Raw genomic sequence first — 13,857 nt, 5'->3', positions numbered from 1 at the left:
GGGCAACGAACGTCAAGATTAACCGAACAGTGGGTCACACGATATGGTTTGCACACAAAGGAAATCAGTTTCCAATAGTCCTCTGGAAAACATGGCATAAAGAACAAGGGGTATGTAATATTTGACAGATGGCGTGTACATTATTTCGATAATACCGGTCCATGACAGGGCGAGGCCGGATAACACAAGGAAAATGACTAGACATTGGATACAGTGGCGGGGTATGTAGGGGGTAGAACATAACAGTCATTAGGAGTCATAAGCAATGGGGTTGGGGGAAATGCATAGACAAGAAGGGTAGAATCTGTACATCCAGATTTATTTGCTTTTTTCCGGTCGCAGCTCTTCACCGAGTTGGAGGACCATGGCAGGCCCCTTTCCGCGGTACCTCGGGCTGTCCGTACTCGGCGGCAGCAGGCCGTCGAGATTAGATCTCTTTCGCTCCTTGTTGGCAAGGGGTGTTTTCGAGGGCCCTCCAGGCGTGCGACCGCCCCAGGGAGGTTGTGCCGGACTGGGTGTCACATTCACAAAGTCGGCAAAGTTGAACTGTTGGTTCGGGGTACCGAAGTTGGGGAAGACGCCGCCGCCGCCAGGAGTCGGGGTCAACGAGGGCAGAGCGGCGTGCTGGCTCGGAGGAGTCGACGGTGGGAAATCCCGCACCTGCTGAGACTTGGCTGGTGTTGGGGAATTGGCCAGGTACAGAAGCAAATCTGCTCCGTCTGCATGCCGCAATTGTCGGTCGTTCCGGGATAGACGGGCGTGCTTGGGAGGAGGCGTGCGGGGAGGTGAAGAGCCTGCCATCGAGCTGACATGCTGAAAACTGTGGACAGGGAGGTCGGGGTCGTTGTCGTCTTCTGAGTGATGGGGATACGCCGGCGAGGAATACTCGGGGATGTCTGACATGAAGGGGAGGGGAAGGTGTCGGTTCAGGTGCTGTCGGTTGAAGCCTGGAGACGATTCGGGCAGGTGGTGTGAACTCTTCCAAGACACCCGGGGGGCTTTGATCGTACGATCTGTAATCGAGTCGGATCGCAGACGCTTTCGGCTGGCAGACAGCATAGGCTGCATTGCCTTTGAATCGAAAGTTGCTGCATGTCTATTCCGAGACGATCGAGGGAGCTCCTTGGAATATGACGAGTTTGGCAAGGGAGGCGGAGTCAATGGGGTTTCACTCCGGCTGTGCGAGACCTCCGACGAAGAATCCGACGGCCTGTCACTCCCCAAGCACACCTGTATTCCGCCATTATGGTTTGGTCCGAGTGCCTGTAGACGTCCATTCTGATACTTGACTTTGGCGAGGCCTAAACGATCCTGGAGGCTAAGGGACACCTAGTGGTAAAGAAACGCATTCAATTAGACTTGGCTTGGACGGACAAGGGAGAGAAGGTAAAAGTAAAATCTCAGGCCACATCATATAGAGCAAGAAAAGTGCACATACCTGGGCAATGTCAATTTTGCGGATCGTCCTCTCCGAAGTTGACGGTTGAGTAAGAGCCATTGCTCGGGAATATCGAGGACAGGGAGCGCTATTCAGCCGATAGAAGAGCTCTGGTAGTGGGCATCGACCGACGACGGCAGATGAAGTGCGGGCCCTGAGAGAGTCAAGGGCTTGAAACCACGTCTAAGGTCGAAATGGAGGAGTCAAGTCGGTGGTGCACTAGGGAGGGGGAGGAAAGGCTGAGGAGAGGAGGAGGAGTCTGCAATGGGATCCAATTGGTGATTGGTGAACGGAGTGACGAGCCAGCCAGCCAGTGAGTAAGAGAGAGCAGTAGTTAGCTCACCAGAGCAAGTTTAGTCGGTGGTTTTAGTTGAGGTTAGTTTGGGTTCGGGTCAGCAAAAGGAAGGGAGGCTATGGGCCTAAAGCAGCCACGAACTCTGGGGAATTCCCTTCTTCGTTTAGCGCCCACGGGCACGGAAGCGGCGAGAATAGCTGGTATGTATGGAAAGTCGTCCGGGCCTGCCTGGGTAACCTGCAACATCAAAGGAAAAACGGTCTTTGTGTTGGGAATGCGGAAAGGGCCCAAAAGTTTCTTCAATTTGAGGTTGAGGGCGGGTGGTGGATAAAGAGGGTGCCATCGTCGCCAGTTGAGCCAAGGGATGTTTTTTTTTGCCCTCTCTGACGGATGGATTCCCCGGTCGCCGTCAATAGCAGCTGAATTCCTTACAGGTGACAGACTTGATAATTGATGCATCTCATTCTCCTAATCGACATGATTCTGCTTTTTTCTTTTCTTCTTCTTTTTACATCCTCTATACTCCATGGCTCGTGAAGGCTTTTTAAGTTATACTATACAGAAAAAAAAGATACACAAGGAGACGCTGCGACTCGCTTCTGAAGCCGCCGGCACTCTGAACCAATGAATCCTGCGATCATCTCGGATTGCACCAGCGCACCACTGGTCAGACACATGCCACAGAATTCTCCGATCCATTCATTCTTGCCCCTCTCTTTGTCTCGCCCGCAGCATTTCTTCAGCCGTGCGATTGTGGAGAGAGGAATTCGTCCCTCACTTGCCTCAGCAATTGATCGAACACAAAAACAAACCTTCCATTGATCGGTGTCTGCCGACCGTAGGTATACTCCGTACTGACTCCATCTTCTTCTTCCCTCTTGGGAATGCCCGCTGCAGAACAAGTAGAGTTTGTCCAACGCATCTCTACACATAGGCTGCCTATACTTTCCAGATGGGGAGGTCATGCAGATAATCAGTGTCAACAGCATCTGGGTGTAATGAACACAGCAGTCAATGACTGAGTGTCGATCATATGGCTCAGGAGATCACTCGACTGGAACAGATAGCAAGTCATGAAGTAGGCGTCAGAGCAAGCTCTTCTGGAGCATGCGGATCATTGTAAATACGCCTTTGCGGCGGCTATGACCGACAGTGCGACTCTTCGGGTTTGGCTGGACCGGGCGTTCAGTACTACTATGTACTATGTAGGACCCCGAGCAGTGATACCCGACATTCTAAACTCATCTTCCCGTTGCTTCTGTTGCCACAGTTGTCTCCGTGTTTGCCTTGTGCTCTTAAAAGTTGAGACATACCCGCTAGTGGAGATCACTGTTTTAAGGGAAGTGATCATCTGTTGTTTGCTCATTAGCAGATCGAATGCCCATGATTACTCAGCGGAATACGAGAAACACAGAGATGCAAGCCAGCCCTACGATAGTGGAGACTGGAGTTTCTCGTGCAATGAAAAACAAGAGAGGAAGAGTTTTACTACGGAGTAGAGACGAGCCAAAGCTTGCGAAAGCACTGATAATAAGAGATAATGCGACACGGGACGAGGTTATGGGACCCCAGTGGCAGAGAAACAGGGAACGCAAAAAGCATGACGTGTACGAAGAGCGGCTAGCATGCACTTAGCAGAGAAGTAGTATCCTCAAAGCCTCTCAGAGTAAGCACTTAAGTAAGTGCTACTACTACGTACAGCTAAGAGAAGGAAAGGTCCGCGGGCGGTTCTGATTGGGACTAAACCCCACAGGAACCAAAACAGCAATGCCGAAGTCATGAGATATGCAGAAGATTCGCGAGGATTTGGACGGATGATGACATTGCGTTGGAGCGAATCAGTCCGAGCAACTTGGGAGCGTGTGATAAGGGACAGAAAAGGTGGCAGGCTCCGGCGCCGACTCACAGCCCCCAAGGAAGCCAACGAGATACTAACGGGGAGAGATATTAGCAGGATCCATCCAGGTTTGGGGATGGATGGATCTGGATTTCTGCTTCATGCGGACTGGCCCCGTCTCTTGCTGCAGGGTCTAAACCCTTCCGGGTAATCTCAGACCTTCCAGGCAAACTGGCAGCTGTGGCTGATAAGGAAAGGGGAGAGGGGATGACGACCCCCGAAGGCACCACCACTACACTAATTAGATACTAACTTACACTACTACTAATCTTTTAGTCCTTTAGTCCTTTGGTAGTTGGGTGGTTGGGGCTCTGGCGTCCTTTTATTTTCCTTCTCTGCTAGTCTAGTACTTTACTCAGTGCCGGAGATACTCCTTGTTGCAGAAATCCATCGAAGCAATCATGGAAGCCATCATCATGGAAACGGGAAGTCTGATTGATTGCTGTAACACGGTTCACGCCGAGAGAAAAGGAAAGAGGAATAGAGGGGGAGGGGCAAAGAGGACGAAACATAATTAGAACAATGTCAACCACTCTCCGATGCCAACTTCTCATTAGTTACTTGTTTGTGCTTGGGACGAAGTTCTTGGTACCGTCCTCGCAGTCCCATGCTCTTTTCCACTGGACGTGCTGGGGACATAAGACTCTTGGTTTTACTACTTTAGTGTTAGTGAGACTTAAGGGGTCCCAAGTTCTTCTCCCTACAAAAGCATTGACTCTTGCGCGGTCCCTATCTTTTAGCTAGGTAGTTATCATCCTCGCCAGGTCTGACTAGAAATCTTTTTCCCTTATCTACGTACCCCCTTTTTGCCATCCTGCAGAGGGCCCGGTCTACCCTGAAATTTGAGACTCCAAGTTACTCCGGGAGTAGATAACCCTCCAGGGTCATTAAGGGTCAGATAAAAGCCCCATTTGGGGGGGAAGAGGGGGAGAGGGGAGGAGGGGGCAAATTTGACTTGCTGGAGACGACGACTGGACATTTCTAGTCAGCACGCAGGAGCAAGTGTGATGCAGAGGCTAACAAAGTAGCTAGCAAGCACCGCCAACGGAGACAAATATAGCCGGCGATCGTCTTGGCTCCACCGTCTCGGGTGGTGAGACGGTGAAACCAAGAAGGCTATCTCTTCCCGCCCGTTGGCCAGTGGCCGCCAGCCTACGTAACACATCCTTGTCTATTCGCAACGGACAAGAAGCTGCAGCTGGATGCGCCCCACTGCAAGAGTGGCAGTTGCGTTTTTTTAGTGCCTGGACCAATTTTACTTTTTTTTTTCCTTTTCTTTTCTTTTTTTCTCTTTTATAAATTGGTGTTAATTATTACCATCGTCATTATTATATTAGTATATTTAGAACGATAATTTGATTATTATTATTATTATTATCATCATCATCGTGGGCAAGCACATTAATCACTCTCTCTACTGTATACCTCTCACACTGTTACCTTGAAACGGGACGGGAATGGCTTTTGTGTGTTGCTTTTTTGGAAACAATCTTGCCTCCCCGAAGACCGATGATCGGGTTCGAATTGATTTTCTCTACGTAGGTGGGAACAGATGGAGGCTGGAAGGGAAGATGAGCCGATAATCAATGTCGTTCAGCCGAGTTTAGTTCATCATATTAGTGGTCAGATCTTGATTCAACCGAAGACAGTAACCACCAACCCAAGCGGAGAGTCGTAGTATGTAACTAACTGGCTCACTAAATTCAAGCCACGCAATGAGACAAGAAAAGAACAGAACAAGCTTTGGGTTCGAAAGGAGTAACTGGATCTAGGTCCTTCGCCTACGCCGATTAGAGACAGGTGAGATTGCATTATTATTTGCTGTCTCACATACCAATGACATTATTGTTCGCGATTAGCTCTTAGTCCAGGCACTAATCGACTCCATCCTGATTTCTCTCTCTCACTCTCTGTCTCCGTCTCCATGCTTGCTTGCCTGCTTGCTTGCTTGCTGCTCTTTGCCAATTAATTATTCTCGTTTGTTCCTTTTCCCTATTTTCCCTTTTTTACCCTTTCCCTTCTCCCTCCTTCTGCCTGTCCTGCCCCCCCTCTCTCTCCCTCCCCTCTTTTCTCCCTCTTCCCCTCGGAAAGTCCCTCGTTCCTTGTTTCTAGGATCATCCCTGAATTTTTTTTTTATTTCTTAATTTTTTTTCTATCCCCAATCATTCCACTTCATCCTTCCTGCCAACTCGCTAAATGGACTCCCGCTAAGTCAATTGTCACTTGACGTTCCATTCCATTCCAGCCTTTCCTCTCGTTTATACTTTCACCCTCGCCCGGTTCCTGGATGCCACTCTGGTTGATGCGGGGTGCCTCTGCCATTCGTTCGTCACTCGCTGCCGCAAACGGTCGCTCTCCTCTTTCTCCGATCTTCTCGTTGTCGTCAACGCTGAGCTGTCCACGAATCTCTCGTTAAAAATAACAAAAGAAAAGAAGATTAAAAAAAAAAAAGTAATTGAGAAGCCGTTAACAACAGAAGAAAAAGAAATAAGCGTTGGAATCGCAGTCGCTCGTTCATCTATCCCTGGCAGATTACTTTCTACTTGGTTTTCTCCATTGGAAGAGTCCAGCTCATTCCTCCTGAAGAAAGGCAAAACGAGGCAAGGTCACTCTTGCCTTCTCCGGTATACTTACTGCCCCATCCACCACTGCCCTCCGACCTTCTTCTTTCTTCGACAGCAGCAACAGCAACCAACAACACCACCCATCATGCCGTTGTTCAAACAGCTTCGTCGTCGCTCGAAAGCCAACTTTCACCCCAGCAAGTCGGCACCAGAGACAAAGTCCAACGAGTCTCAGTCCAATGGGGACATGACTTCGGGAAAATCATCATCCACGCTTGAAACCGCCTCTTACAGCTCTCTCACTCCACCCTCATCAATCAAGCCAACTCTCTCTTCTCCTAATTTGCCATCCCTTAGCGAAAGCAACGGCACCTCCAACAACGCCGTTTCTCCTCTTTCTGCGCCTCCCCAACGCCCTGGTCTTCTCACAGCTCCATCGCAGCGGAATAGCGCCTATGTAAGTCTGACCCACACCGGGTGCGGTTCCTAGGCTGACCACTTAATTGCTCTCTGCAGTTTGGCAGTAATATGTCTGTCAATGGGGCTGTGCGGTCGCCTACTCCCTCCTCTCCTTATGCGCCGAGGATCATTTCCATCTCCGATAACTCTTGGGTTTGTACTCCTTCGCTACTCTTTTTTCTCTGATTATGGCTACTAGACCGATTGGTGCAATAAAGCTGACTTGCATTACTCGCCGATAGGTCCATCAAAAGGTTCTGCTGGTGTATGGCCAAATAGGAGACCCAAGACAACATCCGCTGGACGGAACTGTAACGGTTTCCCACCATCAGGACAGCTTCCCCTCGGTCCCGTGGCCCGTTACATCTGCTCACTTCAAAACCCTGGTGCACCTGGTTCCCGGCCCGAATCGCCTCCGCTTCGACTTTGTCACAGCCAAACATTCCTCCGGCAGTGCGCATCAGACTGTCCATACGTCGTATATCTGTATCAACTATCTTCCCTTAGTTAATACGCCGCCCTTGCACCTCGTCGTTCTGCTTGGAAAGGACTCCGATGGGACATTCGACGCCGTGCCCGAGAGACAACAGCGGGAAGGAAATGGTCTCGAAACTGCGATCCAAAAGTACCGCATGGCGGCGTACCTTTGGCAGGCATTCACTAGCGAACAGATGTTCCGTAACAACTTTGGCCGTCGGTGTTTCCGGTTCGAAGAAGAATGGCAAGCAGGCACTTTGAGCCGTCGCGATGCCATCAATGGCCAGATGCGGAACGAGGCCAAGGTCCACGTTGTTCGGACCGACAAGACGGTCGCAGAGCTCAGAGATCTCAACCTCGCCCAGCAGAATGACTCTGCTACCCACAAGGATGAGCTGTTCCGCATCGCACGAGATGCGGTGAAAGACCATTTCCGTCTTCGACCCGGTCAGAAGCAGTACGTCTCGGTCTTGCTTCTCGACTCCCATTGGGATGTAGGCACCCAGACCATCACTGGCCACGCCGCTCTGGGTTCAGGCACAGGGGATCTCAAGCTAGCGATATTTGGCTCCCACAGCCTGCAGAGCTATCCCACCAGTTTGGAGGATGTTGTCGACGCCTTGTCGGACTGCACCAGGACTGACACAGACTATGTGGCTAACGATTCCGGCGAGGGCGGTTCCAGCTGGGAAGCCGCCAATATCGGTATTGGTGCTCATCTCCATGAAGTCGGACACCTCTTTGGATGTCCACATCAGGAGTCGGGGATCATGCTCAGGGACTATGTTCGTCTTAACCGGACTTTCCTCACACGTGAACCGTTTGCGACTCGAACGAAGACGCAGGGCCTTAAACTGTGCTTGCCTCAAGATGAGTGTAGCTGGCATCGGCTCGACGCTTTACGTTTTCGGTTCCACCCCTGCTTCCGACTTCCTGGCGATGCTCCTGTGGGCTCGGATGATAGCGTTTCGGTTTGGCCTGTGGAGAATGGTAAAATCGTTTTCACTGCCTCGACGGGTATCGCATTTATGGAACTCTACGCTGAAGGTGACAATGTATGCCACAGCTTTATCGAATACTTGAACAGCGAGTCGAGTAGCAACGGGCTACCAAGGCAGGTGACGGTGACGGAAAGCGAACTGCGACAACGCGTGTATGGCACCGAGAAAGAGAAAAAGAAGTCCATCCGCTTGGTCGTCTACTCTGGCGCCCTCGGGAGTCACAACATTGACTCGGTCAGCAACCTGAAGTCGAAGCAGAACTTGGTCAAGCTTCCCAAGAGTCATACCGGGTACAGAGGGAACAAAGTGGGCCTTTCGCAGCTCGAAGGTAGTGAACCAGAGCTGCTGCTGCTTGACTGTGCCTCTGTGTCGTCGACTAAGATCCTTACCTCTATTCGGATATATCACGATAATGCGCTCTATGGTCTGGAGTTCTTCTACGAGGATGCTACGAGTCAGCTTTTCGGCAATCGTGGTGGGAAGCCGGATGATTTTGTCCTCGGTAAGTTTTATTGTTGCAATCCTGAAGATTCACGCTCGGGCATAATCTAACAGTCGACAGATACCCGGAGAGGCGAAATCATACTTGGATTCTACGTTCGCGCTGGAGCGTGGGTTGATGGCATCGAGATTCTGACCAGCCAGGGCAGGAAGTCTGGCATTTATGGAAACGCCTCGGGAGGCTCAGGGTATGAAGAATCCCGTTACTGCCTTGAAATTAGGACCGCTTTACTAATAAAAGTTCAGGTACACTCTGATTCCCCCACTTGGGTATAAGATTGCCGGCATTTCCGGCACCAGCGGACCCTGGATCGACGGTTTCTCACTGGTTATCATGCATTGATCACTGCATGTTAACCATAGTGTTACCTACGCTTCATCGCTTGTCTGATCATGATCATATTGACTCGCCTTGCAGCACCTGGCCCTGACCTCGAAGGAGGTTTCAGCAATATCATATCACTCAACTTGGGCATGCGCCTTATGCCATTCACCGAATGGATGTGCACATGAATTCATAAGCGCTTGCGTCTGATGTCACCTGCAGTTCGGTCCAGCTCGAAGTTTTGTTGGCCAGCCGCAAGGCCGATCATCGAGCGGAATCGTGCAGACTAGAGCAGCGCGGTCTAACCGACCCGCGCCTGAGCGCGCACGTGTCTATAGGTCATTACATTTCTTGTTTCTTCTTGTCTGCTTGCCATTTGAGTCTGGACTGTCTACATTGGGCGGCGCCCGGGAGTTGCGGTGGCTTTCATTCCTTGTCGTTTCTTTTGTCACTTCTTCTTTCTTTTTCTCTTTGACGGTTCGAGCATTGTGCTTAGGGACTGTTACTGAATATATGGAACGGGTCAGCACACGGTGTATGCCATGAAATAAGCGGGACTTGGATCATGGCGATTCATACTGGGGACATATTTGTTTAGGGGACATAATTGATAGTTGGCCGAATGGCCCATAGATAATTGCATGCCAGTAATGGCACTTGATTCGTCCTATCGAATTAGTAGCTGTATATGTTTGACAGACAGGCAGACCCTTCTGAAAGAGAACGAGAACGACTGATGGCGGCTAGATGCATCGGAGATAGGACATAGCCGTGACAGATCACCTGCTTCTCATAAGTGACTGACGATTCAGTATAGCTTCGCTGCACTTAATCGCGATCGCAACGGATGATATGCATAGCATCGGGATCGATCATACCTTCGTATGACTTGCATCTAGCTAGGATTAGGGATCGCGAAATCTTTGTCGGAGCAGTACAATGCATCCTGAATGGAACAGACCACGAGCTACCTGAACTATGTTGCAAACACACTCTACATTGTCATGGACGGTCAGCGACTAGAACAATTCTCGAAGTCTCTCACTCTACCCAAAATATCCCTCACCTTGCCACCTATTGCTTCTTCCAAAAATCCATCCATCCATTGACATACACAATCACATGTCTCCTACAGTACTACTTAGTACCTACTACCCCTTTTAGTTCCAACCGGTGAACCTAACTCTGCAACCGCCGTCATTTACTCAGGTAGGTACTGCTATTACTTACTTGCTCTAGTCGCGTCGATCGATCGATCAATCAACCTTAGTTTCTTTTCCCTCCTTTCTTTTTCTTTTCTTATTTTCCCTTTGACAGTGTGGGAGAAGTGGCCACCCCCTTAGTTTTTCACCTCTTGGTTACCTATACCTACCTACTACTTTCGCTTTGGTTTTGATCGCCCCCCCCCCCATCCATCAGCCTTACGGTTCAGCCACGGCGTCAGGTACCCTACCTAGTCCCTTGGCCCTCTCAACCAATGGTTCTGGCCCGTGTCAGCCATACCGAACGCCATCCAGTCAGCCAAGTATGCTGGATGATGGGGTGGCGTTGGGTGGGATTGGCATTTGGAATAAGGAATAATACTTACCCTCCGTGTGTGCGTGTGTCACCTGCCCCCCCCCCCCCCCCCCCCCCCCCCCCCCCCCCCCCCCCCCCCCCCCCCCCCCCCCACCTCCTCCTCTTTCTGTTTTACTATGCTTCCGTTGCCTTGGTGGGAAACCTTCTTTCTTTTCTTTCTCAGTGTAGAGTAGTAGTGGTGTAATTTGTGTAAGTAGTTTAGGATATGAGAGACTTTGTCGCGTTACATGTTGGCGGGCTTAGCTTGGTTACATCTTGTGCTCCTTCCTTCATGGGACTAGTATAGTATATGATGGGATGGTTGTTAGGGGTATGGATGTGGATGGACGGATGGAGGGGTGTCTGTGCGGGATGGAGGTTCATACTTACTTACACACTGCTACTTAGTTACTTGAGCTGTGTACTGTGTAGCTTGGGAGCGGATGGCTGTCAAAGCTTGCTGCTTCTTTTACTTCTTTGGGATAGTATAGTTACTTGGATATGTAGTTATGTACAATTCTGGGGGGTGTGCTTTGCTGGTAGAGTGTAACTTGGTGAGGTTGGTATTTGTTATTGTGAGGGAAGGGTATATTTGGATGGTAATTGATATGAGCTGAGGTATGAACGGAGTACGGAGTATCTAGATAATAGTGTCTCTGTATATCTACTACTTCTTACTTACTCTCTCCCTATAGTTATTGTAGATAGAACCGACTAGGTATACTTACTATAGCAATTCACCATTTGTTAAGTTACATCGTACTTCCCGGTAATTACATGTTCACCCCAGTGACAGACCCAGCAATTCGGTAAGTTCGTATGTATTGTAGGGACCAGTATTAATAGTATACTATGTATGCAAGTATTCTTCTCAGGGACAAGGAGAATAAAAGATAGAAAAATGATCCATTGGGCATTGAATAAATTGATCCATTGGGCATCAAGCATGGAACAGCGCGACCGTTCGAACATTCCACATTGATTCCACGCAAGGGGAAATTCATCATCGCAGGAGAGCAAGTCAAGATTTGTAAAAAGCAGAAGAAGGTTGGGTTGCGTTTGCTTGCTTACTTTTTGTCCTTACGGATCAATAAAGCCAAGTAAAATGGACTAGTCCTGTCACTATCTACGCCACAATGGGATTATTTATCAGCAAATCGATTTAGAACGGCGCGTGGTGATACATTAATAGAGTTACTTACCAGTTGCTGGTCGTTCCTTTCTGTCTATCTGCGAATCTCTATCTATATTCTGAAGCAGTAGTTGTTATTACATGGTTGAAAAAGGCTATTACCCGAAACGGAATCAATATCATCTAGAGTCACATGTAATGTATGTATTGCTACCTGACCGGAGATTTTGTTTCATGGAACCATCCAAGTTATCAATGAACCATGGAACAATAGTCTCCCTTGGGGGATGGAGATGAAATTCAATTGAATTCATGCCTATGATGGTATGGTGTGTATTTCCTTTTTTGGTTGGGGGGTTGATCTTCTGGTTCTTCTTCTTTTTCTTCCTCCGTTTTATGTATAGCAGAGTATGTAGCCACTAGGTTATGGAATACTGCTCGCTTACTTACGGAGAGTAAGTAGGTATTGTATAGCGAGAATAATAATAAAATCATTATGGATTTGCTACTGTAAGCAATAGGGTCCTCTGCTATGGAACTATCATGTAAGTCACCAAGTCAGTAAGCATTAGATCTCCCCAACTCGTCTACCTACTTACATAAAGTATCTGTCTGCCTGTCACTCACCCACTGATCTACGAAGTATCGAGATGATCACGCACATACCGGTCGCCAAGCGCACGCCATACTTTACTTAATCATCATGGAGGCAAATAAAGCAAAACAAAAAAGAAAATACCTATAAGTCGGTACTTTTTAAGCATATCCCGAATCCAGAATCTACATAAATAGTAAGTACCACTTAGTTTACCCGCATTCAGTAAAATGTCTCACCTGCTTACTCTTCGACCATCTCAGCACGGGCACAAGTAGTGGTTTAACACTACGCTAGTTACAAAAGTCATCAATTAGATAGAAAATAGAAAAGAATGATCTCTGATCCCATCCTTCAACACGTAATGATAAAGTCATCGCATCGATCGATCGAATCAATCACTCAATCAATCTGATTTCTTAATGACAACCAGTAGTAGATCGATCCCGCTTCCGTTCGAACCGACAGACAGACAGACAGACGGGAAGAAAAGAAAAGAAAGAAAGTAAAGTTCCACTACTAGTTCAGTTAAGTATATTTGCCACCCTCGCTCTAAAACATCCCTGCACCTTCACCCCCTCCCTCCCTTTCCTCTTCCTCCCCCTCCATCATTTTCCTTCTCTGCCGTGTCGGACGGTAGAGAGCGGGAGTGCGTGACCTCTTCTGATTCGATCGGAACCATGGATCACACAGCCTCACACGCCTTATCATGAACTTCATAGGATATTAATTAATAGAGCAAAAAAAGTGGCATCGTCGTAGTATAACTTAGTGGCTTACTTCATTGTTCATCTAGTGGGCTGATGACTTTTTTACTCTCCGCGGGGATGGTAATGGTGGTTAGTTAATTTGGATGACTGACATTTGACTGGGGAATCCATGTCGTGCATGGCGCTTGTTTCCTTCCCATCGCTTGTTCGCCTCATCTGCGCTTTTGTGGCTTCAATTGCCGGAGATGGCAATGCCGGGTGAGTTTCATAAAAGTAATGAATGTATTGTTGCTAGCGAATTGTATTGGATGTTGTTGGTTGAGTTTTTACGTATTTCGTCCTACTGTGCTTTTCTTTCTGAGTTTAACAAAAGTACCTACCTAGTAGTCTACTTGGCTGTGGTCTGTGAGTTATCTCATTTACTACTTATTGTGGTTACATTCAACTGCTGAAGTTTATTTCTTCATCCGCTTTAGTTAATATACAGATTAGTTAGTAATCGGCCATAGCTGACATCGTAATCCCGCTCTACAATTAAAACCAAACACTAAATGAATAACAAGACCATATTTGTAAACCCCGTAAAGCACTTACCAGCCTCTATACATCGTCAGTACATTAAAATCATACAACTACTATACCATCGACCTACCCCAATACTAGTAGTACTAACCACCGATAAACCCGAACCCGACAAAAGAGGAGAACATCCACCTACCTCAACGCCACCGACCCAATTCTTTCTTTCTTCTCTCCATCATCCCAGACATCCATTATACATTAGTAGTTAGTAGATAAAAAGTGGATACTTTAGTAAGTTCTACTTACTCCATGATAATCCAACATATCCACAAGCATTGGACCATTCCCTCTTAATCCTTGATTGATGTAAGCCATCATTTCCTC

General features: G+C 48.3%; 2 protein-coding genes across 2 annotated transcripts; one reads left to right on the top strand and one right to left on the bottom strand.

Moving 5' to 3' along the window:
* Window positions 1-318: 318 nt before the first annotated feature.
* Window positions 319-1,498, bottom strand: BO87DRAFT_397679 (uncharacterized protein; the record flags this gene model as incomplete). Its single annotated transcript, XM_025625323.1, has 2 exons — window positions 319-1,329; window positions 1,439-1,498. 2 exons carry the CDS (start codon window positions 1,496-1,498, stop codon window positions 319-321), a joined length of 1,071 nt encoding a protein of 356 aa, XP_025479058.1.
* A 4,393-nt stretch (window positions 1,499-5,891) lies between these two features.
* BO87DRAFT_72421 (zinc metalloproteinase family protein) lies at window positions 5,892-9,390 on the top strand. The gene is made up of 5 exons (XM_025629509.1): window positions 5,892-6,651; window positions 6,711-6,806; window positions 6,896-8,633; window positions 8,694-8,820; window positions 8,879-9,390. The coding sequence occupies exons 1-5, from the start codon at window positions 6,340-6,342 to the stop codon at window positions 8,973-8,975; spliced, it is 2,370 nt and encodes a 789-aa protein (XP_025479057.1). The 5' UTR covers window positions 5,892-6,339; the 3' UTR covers window positions 8,976-9,390.
* Window positions 9,391-13,857: the final 4,467 nt, after the last annotated feature.

This window comes from Aspergillus neoniger, assembly GCF_003184625.1.
Source record: "Aspergillus neoniger CBS 115656 unplaced genomic scaffold BO87scaffold_19, whole genome shotgun sequence".
In the NCBI taxonomy this organism is placed as follows: domain Eukaryota; kingdom Fungi; phylum Ascomycota; class Eurotiomycetes; order Eurotiales; family Aspergillaceae; genus Aspergillus; species Aspergillus neoniger.
The sequence above is the reverse complement of the archived record's forward strand: the minus strand, read 5'-3'. Positions and strand labels throughout refer to the sequence as shown.

Coding starts and splice junctions, on each gene's coding strand:
- BO87DRAFT_72421 (XM_025629509.1), top strand. CDS start 6,340: ATGCCGTTGTTCAAACAGCTTCGTCGTCGCTCGAAAGCCAACTTTCAC. Junction 6,807..6,895: donor CCATCTCCGATAACTCTTGG/GTTTGTACTCCT, acceptor ACTCGCCGATAG/GTCCATCAAAAGGTTCTGCT. Junction 8,634..8,693: donor GCCGGATGATTTTGTCCTCG/GTAAGTTTTATT, acceptor AACAGTCGACAG/ATACCCGGAGAGGCGAAATC.